At 36.0% G+C, this 23,130-nt stretch overlaps 1 protein-coding gene across 1 annotated transcript in view; it reads right to left on the bottom strand.

Moving 5' to 3' along the window:
• Window positions 1-23,130, bottom strand: part of LOC132702988 (protein tincar) — a 160,547-nt gene that overhangs the window by 40,296 nt on the left and 97,121 nt on the right. The window contains exons 6-8 of the mRNA XM_060671958.1: window positions 20,416-20,606; window positions 18,694-18,875; window positions 5,071-5,359 (exon numbers count right to left, since the gene is read on the bottom strand). Coding sequence (XP_060527941.1) covers window positions 5,071-5,359; window positions 18,694-18,875; window positions 20,416-20,606 — 662 coding nt within the window. The remainder of the gene's footprint in view (window positions 1-5,070; window positions 5,360-18,693; window positions 18,876-20,415; window positions 20,607-23,130) is intronic.

Raw genomic sequence — 23,130 nt, 5'->3', positions numbered from 1 at the left:
GACATACGGAGAAGTCTGCAGTGGCTGAACACGCACTGGGCAGCGGGGAACACAGGATACACTTTGAGAGCTGTAAGTTACTAGCATCGGTCAACGGCTATCACAACAGACTAGTCAGGGAAGCCATTGAGATTCAAAAACACCCACACAATTTCAACCGAAAGGAGGAGACCCTTAGACTCAACCAAATCTGGAACCCGATCCTTAGGAACGCCCGAGCAGTACCGATCGATATCCCGAGACCAACCGAAGCGGAACAAGCCCCGCTCTCCACCAATCGGCATAAATACAACCTGCGCAGGAGAAATCGTCAGTCTACGTCCAACATCGGAGATGGAAGGACCTCTGAAGAAGCTCGCCAGTCGTGCTAGCGAAACGTTAGGAAGTAATTCCAATCGACGACGGCATTTAAACCCGAATGAAGATAATAGCTTATCAACGGGCCGCGAAAGCCTTAACCAATTTATAATACATTTGAATGTCTCATTTTGTTAATATCCATGGCTTCCAATAAATTTAATTTTCTACTTTTTGTGGCTGTATGTAAAATATCAAAATTGTCGTCAAAAATGTGTTTTTCTGTGTTTAAGTGTGTGGCATAATTACTATCTAGACTGTTATTTTTAAACGCTCTTTTATGTTCATTAATGCGTTTTTTTGAAGGATCTACCTGTTTCTCCCATTTTTATCAAATCCAAATTTTAGGACAAGATCCGCATTTCAACAAACCACATTTTCACAAATGTTTTGAAACTTCTTCACTAGGTTCTCCTATGTAGAGGGTGTTTTTTTTCGACGTATAGAACTTTAAGTTACAATAAAACAACGATGGATTATTCGATTGACATGAATTTTATTTATCCGAAAGATAACCTTGTGGCATTACATTTTAAATATGATTTTTGGCATTTGAACCGGGCAAGCTGTAAGAATATTTATTTATGTATTTATGTTTAAATCTAAAATAAAATTACAAATTATTTTTATGACCTACTTAAATTACATACAATTATTCACATAATATATCAGTATCACTATCGCTATCATCACCTGTTCTAATTATTATTGGTTCTATATTATTTGCAATATACGATTGTTCTGCTTTTTCTATATCTGGAGGGATGTTAAAAACTTCGGTTTCAATAAGTTTGAGGACATTGGAGTTAACACGGGGAAAAACATTGTTACGACGAATGGCAGATTTCAGTTGGTGCCAAACATGTTTAATGGGATTAAATATACAGTGGTGACCTTAAAAATGTATGCCCTAGATTTTTTGCATAATTATCATAGACGTATTCATCTTGTAGGTCCAAGCTTTGTAGAACCTCAATTGATTGCTTTTTGGTATAATCTTCGTGAAAACAAATGTCATTATACATGTAGTTTTGGATTGTTGCTTTTGTGTCACATGAGGAAGGGGTTTTAGTCAACTCTCTATTGTGATAACTTGCATTGTCCATTACAATGACGCTATTAGGAGGAACGTTTGGAACTAGTTTGTTTTTAAACCAACTTTCAAATAAATCAGCGGTGGTGTCTTCCTGGTAATCCAGAGAAGAATTTTTAATAATTTTCGCAGAAAGAGAAAGTCCATTTGGAATCCAACCATCTTTAGAGCCAGCATGCAAAATAGTTATTCTTTTACCTCTTTTTAATGGCGCGTTTGTTTTACACTTATCAGTTGAGTCAACCCAACCCTTTTCCGGGGTATCATAAGTGTCGAACCAGGTTTCATCCAAGTAAATAATTGGCCTTTGTTGTTCTCTGTAAATTCTAATTTTTTCTAGATATCCCAGTCGCCATTTCCGAATTCTAGAAAAAAGATTTAACAGCAACAAAGAAGTTATCGAAGCTGTAAATCGGTATTTTGACGACAATACAGTTATGAGACGTGCATCAGTGTTGATTGAGATTGCGTTGAAAAATAAAGCAAAACAAAACTTATAATCGTTTAAAATCGAAATAAAGTCGTCTTCTTAATTAATTGAAAAAATTAATTTTTATCGCCACTTAGCACGCCCGATAAAGCTTTTTTCCTGTTCATTAATCACGACGTAAGCCTCGCCGTTATCAAAATCACAGGTCGTTTCGTTAATTAAAAAAAGAAAAGCCTTCGAGAGACAACCTGTAAGGCCCCCTCGCGGGGATTAACCGAAACTCGACGGGCACGAGGGCTCGACAAGTGCACTCGCGTCGAATGGCCTACTAGAAAAAAATGCTTTTGCCAATTAGGGCGTGCACGTAGCGCGTAGCTCGATTCATTGCAAACCGGTCGTGATTATCGCCCTCTTTTTGTGCTAACCGGGTAAGTGATAAAAAAGTAAATCAAGTAGCCCGGGAAATGACAAGGCAGTGAAACGTTGAAGCATGAATCACCAACTATTTTTAAATTTTGTTTTGATTTCCTTTTAAAATTTTTGAACTTTGTTATTAATAATAATACATACCTTATAGTTTTTCGAACGTTTTATTTAAAAAAAAACTAGCTTTGTCACTTACAAAAAAAGGTAGATCCCTCGTGTTTGATATTAGCGTTATTCGAAGATGACGTAAAAGATATATGCAAAGCAATTGGAAATAAATGCTACAGGGTGTTGACAATAAATGAATATTTTTGGATCATTTTCATTTCACAATGAATTCAAAACAAAATTTTAATAAAGCGCATTTCAAACAATGTGGTTTATTCGTCACGCTTTTTTGAGCCACCATGTTTTGGAACTAATAAGAGAAGAGAAGAGAAACTTTACGCTAACCTTGACTCACCCTGTACAAGTATGTTGAAAGATAAATATGGTCTAGAAATTCATACAGGGACAACCAGGTAAAACAGAAGGCCCCGCACCATCAGAAATTATATTATTATATAAAAACTACTTTTAAGTGACGAAGGTCACTTTCGATAGAGAAAACCTTGCTTGTTGGGAAAAAACATACGTACAAGTGGTTTTCACTACTTGCACTAGAGCGATCCAAGTCAAACATCTATAGTTTTTTAAAAATGATTTTCCGAAATTTTAAATAGGATGATACATCAAAATAAATAAGAACTAAAAGTTCAGATTTTCACGAAATTATATATTATGACATGACAATTGTTTCGACAACACCGTGTCTTTATCAAATGTAGGCACGCTTTGTTCCTCGTATAACTGGTAAATTTTACGCCGTATTATATCTTGACCACTTTCAGCTACACTCGAGAAAATGTCAGCATCGCTTCTTTTTTCCTCGCTGAAATGGGATTATTCACAATTTTCCATACAATCGATGTTGGAATTTTCGTCAATGGGGCCGTTTCTTCTAAAGATGCTTGCTTGCTGCCACCACGTTAGTGTTTTCTACATTTGGGCAGGGACCATCTCCTAAGATACACTAGACTCGCACATATTTTGCATAATTCGCACACGATTCAACACACGCTGTATTACACACAAAATAAATTTAAACTAAGTAGTATACCAAACCAAAGAAGAAAGAAGACTGGTAGGTATAAAGTTATTTTCTATCACGCGCCACAATTTTACCTGAATTTAAATTCTGAAGGTAATAATCTCGTTGCATTGTATGTTATTGACCACCCTTGGATAATCCCATTCAAAAGCCACTGGTCACTTTCTTATATCTATGAACAGACCATATCCGTGCTGAAAAGCATGGTCCCTTCCGCTTTACAACAGGCTGGTCTTAAACTCATTCAGAAGTCAAAACCATAAAAGTTTGTAAAAACCGTATATTGTTTGGAGAACTCTAATAATGATGTAAACGTTTTAATTTGCTCGTAGGGATTTTTGGGCCAATACATCCAACCGATCCAGGGTAGTGGTAGAAAAGCACTTTTTTTATTATTATTACCTATTTGCATCTTTTAAAACTATCCACTTACAATACTGCCTACGCTTCGAAAATTGCAAACTGCTTTCTTTCAAAATGAAACGAAACAAGTGTATTGTTTCCCTCACAGTTCAGAGATACCAATAAAGTATAAAGTTACTTTGCAATAAGACAGTAACAACGGGCAATGCTTCCAAAACGATTCGCGCTCTTTTCGATTGCATTGCATGGCGGAAGCAGCAATTTCGCATCCAGCGAGAGTTCTGGTAATTCGTAAAGTTTCGTACAGACGATTATTGTTCACAACCGGGAGTTCCCGTTGGCTGAAAATCGCTATTAGGGAAGCAAAAAGTAATACATTTTCAATAAAAATAAACATAACCTTAATACGAAATTGAACTGAGATGGCTTTTACTTGATAAAAAACCATTTAATATAATTAAATTAATTAAATTAAATTGTATTATAAATATAAATATTATAAAAAGTAAAAAGTAATTAATAATTAATAATTGTGCAAAACGTATAACTAAGTATCGGAAGGAAAACAGATTCATTATGGGGTACTAGATCTCATGATCTAGGCACACAACTTCTTCTAGTGCTAATTTCATTTAACTTTGTAATAAGCCCAAATAGGTTTCTGCAGTTGAACTGAGGTGGCTTTTACTTGATGAAAATCCATTTATCAAAATAAATAGGAACTAAAAGTTCAGATTTTCACGAAATTGTATATTATGACATGACAAATGTTTCGACAACACCATGTCTTTATCAAATGTTAAATTTGATTTTATAAATTAAATCAAATGATAATTGATTGAAAATCTGAACTTTTAGTTTTTATTTATTTTGAGGTTTCTGCAGTTTTAATTTTTCATAGTCTTGGCTCTAATACCAACATTTTTGTGGTTCGTCGTTGCGTGAAAAAACACGTATAAACAAAATACATGTTCTAATCTCCATTATCCGTTTTTTCTGCTCTATTACCGACATTTTGAGATGAACATTTGCAATTATTTATTACGGTGCCTTTTGCCTCGAATTGAGCAAAAATAAGTTTAATTGTTGAAATCGAAGGCATAGTTTTAGCTTGAAAATAAACTGAAAACATTTCGGACAGTTTCCTGCATAACACCACTTAATTATGGTTACTTTTAATTGGTTTTGTAATATTGTCCATTGTTCCGAAAAGATTAACGGAAAAAAGGCGTTCTATCTCCGATCACTCACCGTGATCCGTATCTTGAAGATCCATTTCTGCTTGACGGTCAAAAAGAGCCAGATGACGATCCAGAAGAAGAGATGCAGTATACCTCCGATGATGCAGACGAGGGTGACGTCATCGAGGCTGCCCTTGTAGACGACGGTGAAGTCATGGATGAGGGGCGCGTTGCAGATGGCGATCGAGATGAGCACGCAGAAAGCGGCGCAGTGAGTGAAATAGCTCCAGGCGTTGCTGCCTTCCGTCTTCAGGGTGATCAGTTTCCTTTCGCGTTGGTGGTTGAGGAACGCCTGGAACCTGGAACGACCATGTTCGTTTTTATAGAATTTTTTTGGAAAATTTTGCACCCGCAGCTGATTTAACATTACAATACAATACAACACGATACAAATGATTTATTGTGCAAATCTAGTAACTTACATCTTCACAAAAACCAAGAGGGTTGAGAAATAGAAATGGAGATTAGGTACGCTCTGTGAAAGTATCAAAGTTATGGGAGAAGAAATTAAATATGTCAGAAAATCTGAAAGCTCATTAAACCCAACAGAAGTGGATTTAACTGGGCGATAAGGTATTATATTATGCAACAAGTGCGGTAAACGGCATTTGACCCAAGAGTTTATTTGACACGAGCGGAGCGCAGCGGAGCGAGTGTTTAATAAACGAGTGACTTAAAGAGTTTATCGAACCTGTTGCATACTACACTTATTCTACGACCGTTAGTTTTTGCGTAAATTTTCGCAAAACAACACAAATACATTCACTGACATGACCGTCGGAATAAACAAACGTCAAAGTTCAAAGCGTGGGAGATATCTCAGGAAACATCCGATTGCTCCCAAACCCGTGCGGTAAAATCCCGGAAATGCCCGAAGTGGCTCGGATTAGTGGGGATTAGTGAAAAACTGCAATACAGTCCACGTTGGTTCAACGGTATCATTACGGGAAGAACAATTACATCCCGTTGGGTACGGCACATCTTTTGGTCCTTCGAGCCGGATTTGAACCAGCGACCTGCGGATCCGCGTCGAAACACATTCTGGAAGTGACGGAGATTGCCGTGTTTTACGGTTAAGGATGGTACGGTACGTTTCGAAGATTTGTCAATAAGTTATTAATTTTTTTTATTTCCCTTCATTTTGGAATTAAAATATTTCGAGACAAAAAAAATTTGTCGCACCAGCATATTCGTCGATTGTCGTCATGTCCAAAATCCACGAATTGAAGTTTGAATTGATGCCGCAACCTCCCTACTCACCATTCTTAGCTCCCAGCGACTATTACTTGTTTCCTAACCTCAAAAAATGGCTTGGCGTTAAAAGATTTAACAGCAACAAAGCAGCTTGACGACTCTAAGTTTAAAACTGGGATAACCAAATTGAAACACCGTTAGGAGACATGTTGAAAAACAAAGCAAAACAAAATTTTAAAAATATATTTTTTTTTGGTCAGGCCGGAAACTTTTCACCCCACCCTTGTACGTACGTATATGTATATCTTGATATTTAGTAACCCCATTTTTTAAGTTTTGTTTAGAATTCGATTTGAAAATGTTCAAACTTTCTAACGCTCAAATTTGATATTAGCGTTATTCGAAGGTGACGTAAACGATGGATAATTTTACGATTTATTTTAAAATTTTCAATATTTACCCTTCTTTCTGTCTAAGACTTTTGGTATAATAGTTGGCTATGTGTTAAAATTAAAAAATGAACGTTGGAGAAGTAGATAAATCAACTTTGGTGAAAATTACGGCCAAATTTTAAATTCACAGAAAAAGCAAATTATATCAAAATAGTATATTATGCAACGAGTGCGGTAAACGGCATTTGACTCAAGAGTGACTTAAAGAGTTTACCGAACGTGTTGCGTACTACACTTTCTCTACGACCGTTAGTTTTTGCGTACATTTTCGCAAAACAACACAAATACATTCACTGGCATGACCGTCAGAATAAACAAACGTCAAACTTCAAAGCGTGGGAAATATCTCCGAAAACATCCGATTGCTTCCAAACCCGTGCGGTAAAATCCCGGAAATGTCCGAAGTGGCTCGGATCTGTTAAAGTGACGCTTCCCGCACGCAAGATCGGTGTGTAATTAAGTATTTTACAGACGGTAGAAGAAAAAAGAAGTTACTTATGAAGCTACATGCAAGAATTCGTTCCTTTGAGAGCATATAAGATGCTGGATTCCTTTTTACCATTAATCTAATTATGACCGAAAATGAAAATATTTTAGTTTCTTATTCTCTTTTTTTTAATAAACGTGCTCAAATCAAACATTCAAGAGTGTTCTTCTACATTTAGAATTGTTAAAATACCCGCATGCGCGTCGCATTTTACGTAGTCAGTCCAGTACATTATAATCAGATTCGAAATCGAGAAGGCGTCGCATGTACGCCTATGATATATTTATCAAATCAAGCAGGCCGTGCCGCGGGAATAACAGACGGGACGTAGGTCGCTGCTCGCGCGCAAATAAATCCGAAACGTTTACGGCCCTCGCACGTTTTAATGCAAACGTTTAAGGCACGTATTGAATAATATTTCCGTACACCGGGTTAACTATGCAAATGCAGTCGGTAATTAAAACAGGCCACTCGATAAACTTTTGCTTACGCCGTGGATTAAACGAGACGGCCGCTCGCGCGCTGTATCGATCTCCGACTTACGTTTTTCGATGCAATACGACCCCTACAAAAGCATACGTTCATAACAATATAATTCAGATATATTTCGATATTTGCTCCGATTCGGTAATGGGCGAGTGTCCTTAGTAGAATTGGCCACGTTATTTTTTTATTAATTATTGTTCGAAATCGAATTTCATAAGTTAAAGCATATCGTGTTTTATTTTAGGCCCTCAAGCTTCTCAGTATGGAAAAGTAAGTCTCTTCCTTTTATTTGACATTTTTAGGTTATGATTCGCATGTTTTATTTTATTGTTTTAGGAGTTCACTTACGTGATAACTTTTTAACTTGGAAGTAGCGCAACATATCAAAACAAAGCACTCAGACCAAGACACTAAATATACTAGATATAGATATTGTAAAATTATTTAATTTCTCTTTTTTTCCTAGCCCATCAAACCTGCTATGAGTCAAGTGATTGCGGTTGAGTACCCTGCCATCAGATGGCATTTTCTGACATAATGGATATGTTTTTTTTACGTCAGTAGATAGTCAAACAAGAATCTGAAAACCCGTGAGAACCGCATCTCAATATCTTTATCCTAACCTGAAATGTGAACAAAGGGATTTAAAACACTGAAAAACTTAAATTTTGGTAAGCATCTCCGCCCTACGGGTCGTTATTGAGATAAAACTTCGTTATTTATCTTAATTTATATTAATTTTCTTACAATACCATTATTGCTGCGTTGTGATATTAGTTTTCATATTTTGGGTATTTCCTCACCTTTTTTTTATAAAGCAATTGTTAAAAACTAACGCTTTAAATGGTAATTATCGAGACTGTCATAAAAACATTTTTTGCCGCCTGACGTTATTATAGTATTGTTTTTTAGTAGACTATAAATAAAAACGCTATAGGCATCTTTTATGTAGTTATTCTTTTAATTATCTACCGTTTTAAATTCTATGGTGGATGGGGATTCCAATTTTTTATCTCGAACGTTATGGACCGCTAAAGTTACTTTTTAGAGCAATATAGGAGTCAATTTGCATAACATGCAATATTCGGTGGAGTGCGAACGTTGTCTGATGTGGTATTTTGGGCGATCGAATTATAGGACCATTTTTCTTTAATGATAAAGTTAATGGCCAGATTTATTTGAACTTTTTAAGAAACCACTTGCCGATTTTTTCAGAAAACGTTTCTTTACAAACGAGAAGAGAAGAGATATATGTGATGTGATATATACAGTGTGTCCAAGATAAGGATGCACAGCATGGGGATCTCGGAAACTATAAGAGATACAGTGTCGGTTAAATTAGACAAAAGTTGCGCATTTTGATACCGAACAAGATCCCGTTTTACAAATTTGAAAATTCCAAGCCGTTCCGGAAATATCCGAGAAAAACCGAAATATTGCGATTTCGTTTTTATTATTTTTTAAAGCTATTTGAAAAGATATGAAAAAACGGAAAACACTTTTCCATTGGCACTTTTTAATCTCTCCAAATTGACGTTAACAAATTTTCATTACAGCGTTTCGATTCCATGGAACCACCATCAACTTTGATTTTTCTTATGGGACGGAAAAAAAGTACACACAGTATTAGGTTGTGCTTTTCATTGCGAATTCAACGATGTACGATACAATACGGTTACTTATGTTTTTATCCAGAAAAATGGCTTTTTAATACATTTCTAGTATTTTATTGTAGTACGCCATGAGATCCGAACGATGAAAGGCAAAAGAAAATGGTTGACAAGTTCGAGTTAATGTGTTTATTTATTTACTAACTCTAACTGTTCATTTAACATAACAACTAAATCCAACAAGTTAATGAAAAACAAATTCTATAACAAATGTTCGAATAAATGACCTCCATTTTCTAGGCATAAGTACGCCCGTCTCACGGTAGACTCCAAAACACGACTTAACATTTCAGGAGTAATTTTATTAAACGCTGCTCGTACTGATTGACGTAATTGTTCCTCGTTGTCAAAACATTCTTTGAATACCTCATTTTTAATGTAGCCCCATAAGAAAAAGTCCAAGGGAGTTAAGTCCGGGGACCTTGGAGGCCAAGGTGTTTCACTGTAAGTCCCAATGTATTTTCCATCAAACCGTTCAGTTAAATATTGGCGAACTTCTCTGGAGTTATGGGCTGGGGCACCATCTTGTTGGAACCAGCAGCCTTGCACAGCGCCTAGCAGTAAATCATCTAAGGCATCTTCTAAATCGTGCCTCAAGATGTCAAGGTACCGCTCGGAAGTTAAGGAATTATTATAGAAAATAGGGCCTATAATCTTGCTACCAAAAATCCCACACCAAATATTAAACCCAAAGCGAACTTGATGTCTGGATAGTCTATTAACACGTGGATTTTGTTGAAACCAATAGTGTGTATTGCGCCTGTTATAAATACCGTTATTGGTCACCATACTTTCATCAGACCAAATCACTTTATATGGAAAATTAAAACTCTCATCACACATCCTGGTATACCACTCACAAAAATGTCTACGTCGTTCGTCGTCACCCGGTTTTAATCCTTGACATATTCTGAATTTGTAAGGCTTAAATTCATTTTTCCTTAAAATAAACTGAGCTGTAGATTTAGCTACCCCATTCTGGTCTTCAATTTCTCTGGTAGAAGTTTGTGGATTTTCGATAACAGATTGTAGAACAATGTATTGGTTTTCTTCATTGGAAGGTTTTTGTCGGGATAATGCAGGCTTCTTAAATGATCCATATTCTTTCAGATTAAATAACAAACGCCGAAAAATACTCTTGTCAGGTTGTCTCCGCTCTGGGTATTTGTTAGAATACATACGCTCGGCTTCCACACAATTTCTTTGGCATCAGATGTAGCAAGACAGCATATCACATTTTTCTTCGTTTGTAAAATTACCTCCCTCCATTGTAGAACAAAATAAATTAGAAAAAGACAACAACAATAAAAATACAAAAACAATAACTAAAGGAATAAACTTATGATCGACTGATAACAAAGACAAATAACATTAATTTGTCATTGAAATTGACTGGATGTCATTTTGTCATGGCCTACTCCATTTAAATGCTGAAATGTATTAAAAAGCCATTTTTCTGGATAAAAACATAAGTAACCGTATTGTATCGTACATCGTTGAATTCGCAATGAAAAGCACAACCTAATACTGTGTGTACTTTTTTTCCGTCCCATAAGAAAAATCAAAGTTGATGGTGGTTCCATGGAATCGAAACGCTGTAATGAAAATTTGTTAACGTCAATTTGGAGAGATTAAAAAGTGCCAATGGAAAAGTGTTTTCCGTTTTTTCATATCTTTTCAAATAGCTTTAAAAAATAATAAAAACGAAATCGCAATATTTCGGTTTTTCTCGGATATTTCCGGAACGGCTTGGAATTTTCAAATTTGTAAAACGGGATCTTGTTCGGTATCAAAATGCGCAACTTTTGTCTAATTTAACCGACACTGTATCTCTTATAGTTTCCGAGATCCCCATGCTGTGCATCCTTATCTTGGACACACTGTATAGATAAAAGTATAAACCTTACTGTCCTAGACTTTGCGGTAGAATAGGGCCTAGGCCTGAAAATATAGTATTCGAAATACTGTAGCGAGGTTTTCAAGAGCAGAAATTATTTCAGTCGTATTAAAAGCAAGACGCAGGGTCAATTCCTGCATAAAAAATTCAGGCAAGGCACTGTGAATATTTATAAATAACTTTTTTCCTTTTTCCTTTCATTTAATTATGTTGTGTTTTATCGTTCTCATTGTTTATTTTCCATAATTAGGAGTTATTAATTTATAAGTTTTGCGTTAGGTGCGTTACCTGCAGATTTGAACTTAAAACCCCACTTTCTGGGACAATGACCCCAAATTGTTTTGAAAATAGCATGAAATCTCTAGATAACACCCTAAAACCCCAGTTTCTGGCTCAAATAGTTGTCTCTGGTTGAAATCTGGTCGAAATTAAGAAGGCAACCCAAACATTTGTTGCAAAAAGTTAGGTTTAAGTTCAAATCTGCAAGTTTGACATAAAAAAATCATATTGCCTGATTTAATTTGTTTTCAGAAATTTTGGTCAATCTTCAAACAGGTCCTTCAGGAATTAAAGTTAACGTCATATTTGCAGAATACATATTTTCCATAGGTTTTCTAGAATATTTACTACCCGTTACTAATATAGAACGAAAAAATGTTAGCTGAACTGCCTTGCGTAATGCAGGATCATCCTAAATATTTAATTTAAAGCGTTTTTAGGAGATATATTTCAAAAACCAATTTCGAACAGAAATTAATATCAAATACTTCCTCTTCTCCCCTCCCGCGAGGCGCCCCACAATTTATACTTCGGGGAACAATGTTGTTAACTCGATCAAATAGTTATTCGGTAACCTGATAGAGGCGCACCTGACGCCCGGCCTACCGCGATGAGAGTGGGTTTTTACGGCGAGGGAAGTTTAAGTCGGTGAGCTCTGATCTAACGAGAGGCGACAGTGAACATCGGGACCTCCCGTTTTGCTCCGATCGCTTCGTTTGAGGCCTTTATAAACCGATAAGGTTAAAGAAAGATATAAATTAGCAGATATTTCTTATAAAAAAAATTAGAACTGCTTTTACTCCAAACAACATTGTGTGTTTACCTTGACATTATTATGAAAAACTGGGAAAATTTCCTACGACGTAGGGAAGGTAATTTTTACTTAATTTAAATTTACTAACTAGTTAGTTAGATTCTTTTCGTCGTAGTTCCGCAGAAAAGTTTGCTGAACAGCCTGCCATTATCGATGTATAAATTATGGACAGATAAGTGGCGAAGCCCGTGATGTTGACAGAAACGTCACTAACGATTGGCTGGAGAGGACGTGGCCAAAACTAGCAGAAAAGTACCCTGCTGACGACACTTTTAATGCTGCCGAAACTGGTATTTTTTACAAAATGACGCCAGATAAAACTGTGTGGATAGAAAACTTTCTAAAGAACGTATAACAGTGTTAGTAACTGCCAATATGAGTGGGAGAGAAAAAAAAAGCTAGTAGTGATTGCCCTGCACATCCCCATATTCAAAATCTACGGAATATTGAAACAACAGCCAAAACAACATGTGTATTACAGCCGATGGACCAGAGCTTAATAAAAAGTCTTAAGAGTCGATCGATACAGGAAAAACATTTGAATGGAAATGATCGAGTCCGAAGACAAATTTTCCATTAATATGCTAGATGCAGTCAACTTTATTAGTCAAGCTTGGAAAGAGGTGACAGCAGAAACAATTCAACACTCCTATCGTCATGCAGGACTTATTACCGAGACAGAATGCGAACAGTACTTGGAAGATGATCAGCCACTAAGCGAGTGAATAAAGCAGTTTCAAACAACCGATTACGTTTACAAGTGAGGAGTTGCAAGATTTTATGGTGATAGATCAGGATTTGCCTACAACAGCAGACTTGACAGAGGAAGCCATATTACAACAAACAAGAAAGGGTGAGAAAGAGCACCAAGAGGAAGAAGAAGATGAAGAAGTTGATCTGGGACCACCACCAACCATTTCAGATAAATTTTCTATGTATCATGGGGAAGATGCACCTCTCGAAGAAATGCTGAAAATACAAGTAAAAGTACAAGATGCGTATTGGCATACTAAAAAAATTCAAAAGAAAATGACCGATTATTTGAAACACGAAATGTAGTTCTTAAATATTTATATAAAATGACATGAATTTTATTTATCCGAAAGATAATCTTATGGCATTACATTTTAAATATGATTTCTGGCATATGACCGCCACGGCTGGCGCGGACGTTCAATTTTCGATGACGTTTTCCAACATTTGTGATCGTATATCGGCAATAACACGGCGAATGTTGTCTTCCGCATAGACCAATGACTTTACATAGCCCCACAGAAAGTAGTCTAGCGGTGTTAAATCACAAGATCTTGGAGGCCAATTCATAGGTCCAAAACGTGAAATTAGGCCGTCACCAAACGTGTCTTTTAATAAATCGATTGAGGCACGAGCTGTGTGACATGTTGCGCCGTCTTGTTGAAACCACATCTCCTGGACATTATGGTTATTCAATTCAGGAATGAAAGAGTTAGTAATCATAGCTCTATACCGATCACCATTGACTGTAACGTTCTGGCCATCATCGTTTTTGAAAAGTACGGACCAATGATTCCACCAGCCCATAAAGCGCACCAAACAGTAAGTTTTTCTGGATGTAACGGTGTTTCGACATACACTTGAGGATTAGCTTCGCTCCAAATGCGGCAGTTTTGTTTGTTGACGTAGCCATTCAACCAGAAGTGCGCTTCATCGCTAAACAAAATTCGCTTATGAAAATCGGGAACAACGGCAATCTCGTTTTGGGCCTATTCGACGAATCTACGCCTTACTTGATGATCGTTTGGCTTCAATTCTTGTCCGAATTGGATTTTGTAAGCACGTAAACCAAGATCCTTCCGCAAAATCTTCCATAAAGTGGATGGACACAGATCCAATTCCTGTGCTCGATGGCGGATGGACTCATTCGGGTCTTCCTCAATGCGCGATACGTATTCCGCGCAGAACCATTATTTTCGAAAGAAAATTACACTCTTTGTAAGCGTTGCTCAGGCGTGAGTCTAATCGTGATGAATTGCCAAACCAAACTGGCAATAAATCACTTGACAGCTGTTAAATCGGTCGCCATATTGAACAGTAATGCCAACTTAAAGTTCTATACATCGAAAAGAAAACACCAATTAGATGTTAAAATACATATATAAAATAATTAAATATTACAGAACACATGGGTATTGTTATTTTTCAAGTGCCTATAACACTATATAACGAAAAGTCTTTATAACGAAAAAAAAAGCAGTCCCTTCAATTTTGCTATATAGTTTCGGCTATATTTGATGTCTTCAAATTGGAAATACTTTGATATGATATAAATTATTTTTAAAATTGAAGTTACTTTTCTTTTACTGACTGAATTGACGTTGCGACGTGTTTATTATAGATTATATACCCTTCCTAAAACTGAAGCACCACCGGTTTAAGCATCTGATAAAAATATTAAAGTTGAAATTATGTTCCATAATCTATTTTTTTTTTGCTGTTATAATGCAGAATATAACAATGACCGTATTGGTAAAGGTACACCAGCTACCAGGTTCGCTTTTTAAAAACTTATGGTTTTATCTGTACTTTCAGATAATATTAAACACCTTCGGAACTTTTATAAAACTTACCCGGGTGTCTTATAACATAGACACTTAGAATAAAACCTATGGTGAGTTTGGAATACCTTTAGTTTTATTACATACTACAAAGGCATTTGAAAAAACCTTCGTAATTGATATAACCCTAAAAGTAACTGTTGTCAAATGTCAATTGTGCAATTATAACCTCACTTTTGCAGTTATTGTTTATTTATTTGTTCTTAAAAGAAGAGAGAATATTTAGATAAATTTTAGAATGGTGCAAACTAAGGGAGTGCTTTAAGATTTATATCAATTTCAGTTGTTTTTGAGATCAGGTTATTTTTCTTCTTCTTCTCACTGTCCACTGACTAATAGCCACTACTCGAACTTCATGGAGCTGTTGTCGCACTTGAACCGCATTAAGGTGAAGACTTCTTATTATTGTTGACACAATTACAATTACAATTTAAGTCTATAACAAGTTTGTTACTATCACTATAACTACTGTATAACGCGTATAAAAGATCAGCACTGTTGACAATTTTACACTCGTACTGAAGCATATTAAACCGTCTTCCAAATAGCGTGTTTATTTTTTGGGCGAGACGAATGGTTTCTAGAAAAAAAGTTTATATTAAAAACAATAAAATAAAAGATCACGATCGAAAAACTAAGATAGACCCTCTGGCTGATGACGCGAGATAAGCTCTCATAGACAGACGAGCTAGTCCTGGCGCATGAGCATTGCGGATTGTACCAACGACTGTCGCCTCTCGGTAGATTGAAGCTCTCCGTTTTACGTCGACACTTATCTCGTTCTAGCGTCAATTTATCGACTTCATAACACCGAAAGCCGTAGTGGCTGTCTTACGCGAATGATGATAGGAGCGTGGGGGTATGTACAATGTTGACGCCTCGGGTAAGGGATAAAATTCTTTGCGCGTTACTGTCGCTTTGTATGATCCGACAAAAGGCTGTGTGGCGCGTCAAAGGCGGCCACGAAAATGGAAAAATTAATGGCGAATCATGTGAATACGAGCCCGACCACCTAGAGCAGTGGCTCTCAACCTTTTTGGGATCACGGAACACTTTTAAGTGGTCTCGATTTTGGCGGAACACCATTATCATAAAATTTGTAAATCTAATGTAAATCACACAAAATAATTGGAAGATTAATATTTAATTGAAATAAAGATATATATTACATGGTAACTTATTTTAATGAGAAATTTGCGCTTGACGACCTTTACAAATTTCCTCAAGGTTGGGTCTTATGTAAGAGAGCGCTACTCTCATTTCTTCTTCTAAATTGGTAAGTCTTTCTCTTTTTTGCTTTTAATATTTGTTAGAGTTGAAAATCCAAGTTCGCACAGATAGGACGTCGAAAAGAGCAACAAGATATTCAACGCTCGTTTTGCAATAAATGGATGTTCATTCTCGATGGAAATCCAAAACCTTTCCACTCCTTCTTCTTTGAATTTTAGTTGTAACGTTCGATCCGTTGATATTATAATAAACTCATCTGCTTCCTGAATAGAAAAATCTTGGTTCATTATATCAAATTCACCAAATGGATTTCGCGCCCAATCAAAGTCTTCAATATTAAGAGATGGAAAGTAATGAGTTATTTTGTCTTGCAATATTGACAAATGCTCTGCCACATTTGAAATCATTTCGTTAATGTTAACAATATTTTCCGTTGCTAATAACGGAAACATATCAAATTTGCGATTTTGAGCAATACGATTTTTCCAAAGCAAAAGCTTTTTCTGGAAAGCTAGCAATTTGTCTGTGGATGTCAGAATATTTTCATTTTTTCCTTGAAGAGATGTATTGACTGAATTTAAGTAGCTGAAGATATCGGCTAAATATGCTAGCTTAGTACACCATGCATCATTTTCCAAATATTTTACGTATACATCATTACCCTCTTGTCTAAAAAAAACTAGCAATTCCTGTTTCAACTCATGAACTCGGGTTAGCACTTTTCCTCTTGAGAGCCACCTCACTTCAGAGTGCAAAAGCAAACATTCATATTTGGATTCCATGGTGTTACAAAGTTGTTTGAACATACGGGTTTTTAATGGTCTCGATTTAATATAATTCACCATATGTACGACTTGTTCCAAAACAGACTTTAAGTTTGCTGGTAGACTCTTCGAAATCAAAGATTCCCTGTGCAGAAAGCAGTGAGTAGAGACTATATTTGAATTTATTGCTTTAACTCGACTACAAAATCCCTTAATACTGCCACGCATGGCTGGAGCTCCATCAGTACAGATTCCTGCGCAATTTTCCCAGGATAATTTCCATTCTTCCAAATAAGATGATACTGAATTAAATATGTCTTCTCCAGTTGCGTGACCAATAAGTGCCTTGCAGAATAAAAACTGATTTATTATTTCAGTGTCGTCAACAAAGCGAATAAATCCGATTAATTGGGCTTTGCCACTTATGTCAGTAGATTCGTCAATTTGCAGCGCAAAATTTTTTGTACTTAATTTCGCCGTCACTGCGTTCTCTATAAAACCTGACATATCTATAATTCTTCTTTTTATCGTATCGTCCGAAACGGGAATTTTTAGGACGTCTCGCTGCGCTTCATTGCCAAACATAATCTTAACAATTTCTAAACATGCGGGCAAAATTAGCGATTCTGCGATATCATGCGGCTTTTGCTTCAATGCAATTAGTTCTGCCACTTTATAAGAAGCGATTTGCGCTTTATCCGAAACTGTAACGCTCTTTCGAAAGCATGTTGCTTGCACTTCTTGATTTTTCAGCAATCTTTCGAAATAATCTTTACCTTTTGAAGTTAGACAAGAATGTTTTGTTGAAAGCTGTCGCTGTAACTTAGCTGGGACCATTGCACTGTTAGCCAATTTTTCACCACATACAATACATCTCGGAATAGGAACATCTTGACTACCGCTCCATGTAAAACCAAACTTCAGATATTCTTCCGAATAATGCCGAACTGATTCGGATATCTTTTTACGTTAATTTTCGGCATTTTTGTTGCCTTGCATATCTCCTTCAATTGAAGAAGACCTGCTTGTACTCGCCCCAACATTAACCTCACTTTCAGTCTTTCTTTTCAAAAATTTGTCCATATTTCAGATTTAAAAGTCTTGTATAAATGCTAAAATAAGCAACTAAAAAAGATAAGAATACTGTTAAAACTACACAACTTGCATTTCATCTTACCAATTTCCAACAATATAAAATATATATATATATATATATACAATAAAAAACACACTCACGAAAACTCGATATTTATATTAAATTATGGCTGAACCGCAGATCGAAATTGCGCTTTTGTTATTTACGTACGAAGAAAGAGAAACAGCACGAAATCAACACTACGTAGCGCTCCCTGCGTTATCGAGTACACTAGAAATTTAGTGGTATTCCCCGGAGTAACTCCAAACGACGTAACTGCGTCGTTCGATAATTACACTGTTAATATTATTGACTGTTCCGCGAAAATTTAGAATAATATTGAATATTTTTGCTAAATTTCAAATAATTAACAAAACTATGTAGTATTTATTTTATAGTAATAAAAAAATTTACTGTTTCTTATTATATTATATTCAAAATTTTCGCGGAACACCTGGGACAGCTTCGCGGAACACCAGTGTTCCGCGGAACGGCGGTTGAGAACCACTGACCTAGAGAATAAAAAATCGCTTTTAAGCTACTTTGTTCGTCAAAACTGTTTCTTAAGGATACACGTGGCTCACGTTGAAGCTCTTAATCAAAATAGCGGATGCGAAAATTATCGTCTCACCTGGTGTGCCCGTAGAAATACATGACGATACTAGATGCGAGGACCAGTAGCGTCGACAGCATGTACAGCGCGAACGTCACTTGGGCGTTCAATAAAAATGGAGTCGCACTGTCGAAGTTGTTGTACAGCCTCGAGCTACGCTGTAGCAGCGGCAACGATTTCCAGAGATTCGCCACGTGTATCTGAAATAGCACGAAACTTCTAGCATAAGGTTGATGATAACGATGGCACTTGCCCATTTGAACTACTTCGTATGTCTGACGTATTGTTCCATATACATACATATACATAGCACGAGGATATCGGAAACCATAGATTAAATTGGAAAGTTTTAAAGAAATTTATGAATTCTGCGCGCGAAATGATTAAAAATGAAGAAATTTGAATTTTTCATATTTGTCTATAAAACACAAAACAACAAATGTCTTTACTGGCAGTTTAACTTCAGTTACAAGAAATAAGTTAATTAGGAACGTGGGTTTTTAATTCAGTTAAATATGGATACAAAAATTTCTTTTGAGAATAAGTTCGACACCTTGGAAGATTGCAGTCCGATAACAAGATCTTTGGAAAACTGGTTACTAATCGGCAATCAAATAGGTTTCCTGTCGAATGGCGCACGTTCGGTGCTTTGCTGGCCTCCACGATCGCCGGATCTAACTCCTCCCGACTTTTATCTTCGGACGTACATCCAAAAGCTATGTGTACCAACGTAATTTTCAAACAGAACAAAAATTACGTTAGTTTTAGAAAAAATTCATGTTTCAACGTTACTTAGATCTATGCTAAGAAGATAATGTTCGAACATATTTTATAATTGAAATTGTAAATATCACCATCAATAATTTGAATTATTAGATGTCTATTTAATTTTGCCTGAAATTTTTTACATTATTTAGTTAGTTGTGAATAAACAATAAATTTAATGCTAGTTTAGTGTATGCGAGCATTTGTTCCTTCAAATGTTTTTTGGGTTTTATAAAGCGAAATTCATCTGTTTATTTTTAAGACTTTCTCAGAAACGATGCACACTGGAATCATTGTGTGGGTAGACTTATGGTAAAGTCTTTTCTAATTTAATCCATCCTGTATCTGCTATGGTTAACGATATCCTCATACTATCCTTATATTGGACACACTGTATATCCCATTATGCTTTCATCTATCTCGTATATACCACTATATATGATGATTGTAATGAAGTACCTTATATATACAGGGTGTTTCAGTTAGCTTAGTTATCACGATGCAAGGTGTTAAAGGGTGCATGAAATATTTTTCTCTTATATCAAAATGGCTCGAAGAAATGGCATAAAATTAGGCATTAATGAACAGAAATTTATAACCATTAAAATTTACAAATTTAACGTGACAATTTTTTTCTGTTTCCTTTGAAGTAACAAAAAAAAACGTAAACTTAAATGAAAAGTTGATTATTATAAATCAAAAATTTTGCAAAACACACTGATGCATGTCAGAACCACTGAAAACAAAAAACAAAATCTGAACCAATTAACTAATTCTATTCACAAGTTTACTTTTTGTTTGGACGTGGGCATCATTTTCACTTTGAAAGTGCTCGTAGTCCAATGGGTTTAAATCTGGAGATCGCGGGGACCACTTAACTGTTAATTTTTATTTTTTTTGTTATTATATTATATATATCGGTTGTCCCAGTAACGGCAAAGGTATTCGGGAAATAAAAAAAAGATTGCGACTCACCTTGTACAATATCGACATGCCAGCAAACGAGAGCAGCGTGTGGAGTCCGTTGATGAGCAGTTGGAATGAAAATATCAGGCCCAGACACTTGTTGGTCGCCCAAAACAGTGCTGGATATCGTACCGAGTAAATGACCAGCGCAAAAACCAGGTTCAGATACTCGAGACTAACCGTCTCGCTCCAAGATGAATCTGCAATTGAAAATTCGAATTTAAATTTCAAAAACAATTTATCTTCATTGCGAGTTATGTCGGATGTTGTCAAAATTGAACGCATTACACGGGGTGTTTCACATTTACGACGAACGGAACATTGGATTGTTTCGAATTTTTGGTTGGTTTGCTCTTAGCATAAGTGATATATACTGGGTGTTGCATTTTAAATATTTTTGTATCTCGTAATTTTGACCTACCCTTTATGACATACGACATTACGAAATTCCGAACGATTCGGTAGTAGCTGCTAAGGCCGTAGGATACTGCAAATTATATCTCACTACTTTAGGTACCAGGAGAAACTGGATACTCACAATTTAAACATTTTATGGAAAATATGGCCACCCAATACTCATATTTTACCGAAAATTGAATCGAATTTGTACATTAGTGTACTGAAGTCGTCTTCGAAACATTTCATTACGAATTACGAATAACGAATTACAAAATTTTGCTTATACCGGCTGTCTTTACTTTCGTGCAGACTCGTTACCCGTTTGCAGTCTATAGAAGGGCGTGGACCAATCACTAGGCATCTAAGCGTCAAGTGAAGTGTCAGATTTGTTAAGTCTGTGCATAAGCCCATGTTTATGACATGAGCTTTCAGATCCACGTGATCAATCACTAACATTTATTCAACCTAGGTATAACATTTTCATATATACAGAGTCATTGATTGAACTGAGGTGGAGAGGTATTTAAATCTAATTGATCGTTAAGCAATACATTTGAATGTCTCATTTTGTTAATCTCCATGGCTTCCGATAAATTAAATTTTCTACTTTTTGTGACTGTATGTAAAATATCAAAATTGTCGTCAACAATGTGTGACTTCTTAATACGCCACTCTCAACCGAAAATTACAGCAAAGAAAGAAAAAAGAAAATTATAAATAAAAAATAAATCCAGACAACAGTAAACACTATTTATCCGAAACCTAATACAGAACACTTCTTCTTCTTCTTCTTTGCTCTTTACAAACAGTTGGGCAAGACTACTATGGCCATTCGCCCATTACCGTTGAGGAATTTCTTTTTTGTCACAGATCAACAATTAACAAAAAATCTATTACCAACATTTATTCTCAGCTTCCAATATTGGACTTTGGCCGATAACAAAAAAACGGCCTCCCCCGCTTCCCCCGCGGACCATCCGGGTCCATCCGGCCTCCATACCGGCGTGAACAGGAAAAAACCGAGGGGCCGGCGACGATTACATCTTTAAAACACTCACTAGACACTAAAAACACTAAAACCACTCGGTGGAAACCGATTCCATTATTATTGGGGACAATTACAAAAGATTATGTCTGTCTGTTTTGATATTTTACATACTGCCACAAAAAGTCGAAAATTAAATTTATTGGAAGCAATGGAGATTAACAAAATGAAACTTTCAAATGTATTGCGTAACGATCAATTAGATTTAAATACGTCTCCTTTATTGAACTTAAATTCTCACAACAACATTAATTAAGGTTTTATGGTCATTTTTCGGTATACATAGTAGCAGGTAGTTTGTAAATATTACATTTGATAAAGACACGGTGTTGTCGAAACAATTGTCATGTCAAAATATATAATTTCGTGAAAATCTGAACTTTTAGTTCTTATTTTAGTTCTTATTTATATACAGGTTTTTAACTATACAAAAGGCAAAGTTGACATATACAGACAGATGACAGATACAATAATATCGGCATTTTAAAACTTCTTAATCTTATTTTAAAAATTAATAGATTTTTTTAATGTTTTTTATTCCAATGTTCACAATGCTAGTACAGATTTGAATAATACGGCCTGCTTATTGCTTGGCATTTGGGGTTTTGCTGAGTTTCCTATTTCATTGCAGTGTAAATCAAATATCATGCAATACATTGATTAATTTTGGAGTGTTTTGGAGAGTAATTGCTAGCTAGGTTATTGAAGTCTATATGTGGCATATGTTTTCCAACAAATCGTTTCCTTTGTGAACAATATCTGACGTTCATCATGAAACTAACGAAGATATTCCACGTATTCGACGACATCCCGTCGGTTTCCATTCTAAATAAAACCGGCAATATTGCAATTCAAATATCTTTTACTTCACCGTCCGTTTCCTAACATCGCGAACAATCGAAGCTGAAGCGAGAAGGGGCAAATACACCTTACGGCCTTTCGTGTGCCCGCCACTGTAGTCCTGACCGAAGATAAATCTCCGTGGTGCTTGTATAAATGTTTTTCGATTGCGGAAACTACGGAGGAAATTTATCTGTGGGTTTAGCTAACAGCCCGACGGCCGTATTGTTTGGGTTACAGAATGTTTTCGGATATCGTCCGAAGTAGAGAAAGAGGTTTTTTTTGTGTCCGTGCCTCTCGTCGCTATTTTATATGTCTATGCCGAGTGGCACGTTAAATGTCGGACATAGGACAGCGTATTTTTTTGGCAAAATGGAACACAGAATAAAGATAAGGACAAAGATGGCTTTATTTCCATAAAACTTGACGTAAGTGTTGGA

Source organism: Cylas formicarius, unplaced genomic scaffold, assembly GCF_029955315.1.
Source record: "Cylas formicarius isolate icCylForm1 unplaced genomic scaffold, icCylForm1.1 PGA_scaffold_6__28_contigs__length_40554024, whole genome shotgun sequence".
NCBI classification, from domain to species: Eukaryota; Metazoa; Arthropoda; class Insecta; order Coleoptera; family Brentidae; genus Cylas; species Cylas formicarius.
Note: the sequence above shows the minus strand (reverse complement) of the source record. Positions and strands in the feature narration are given on the sequence as shown.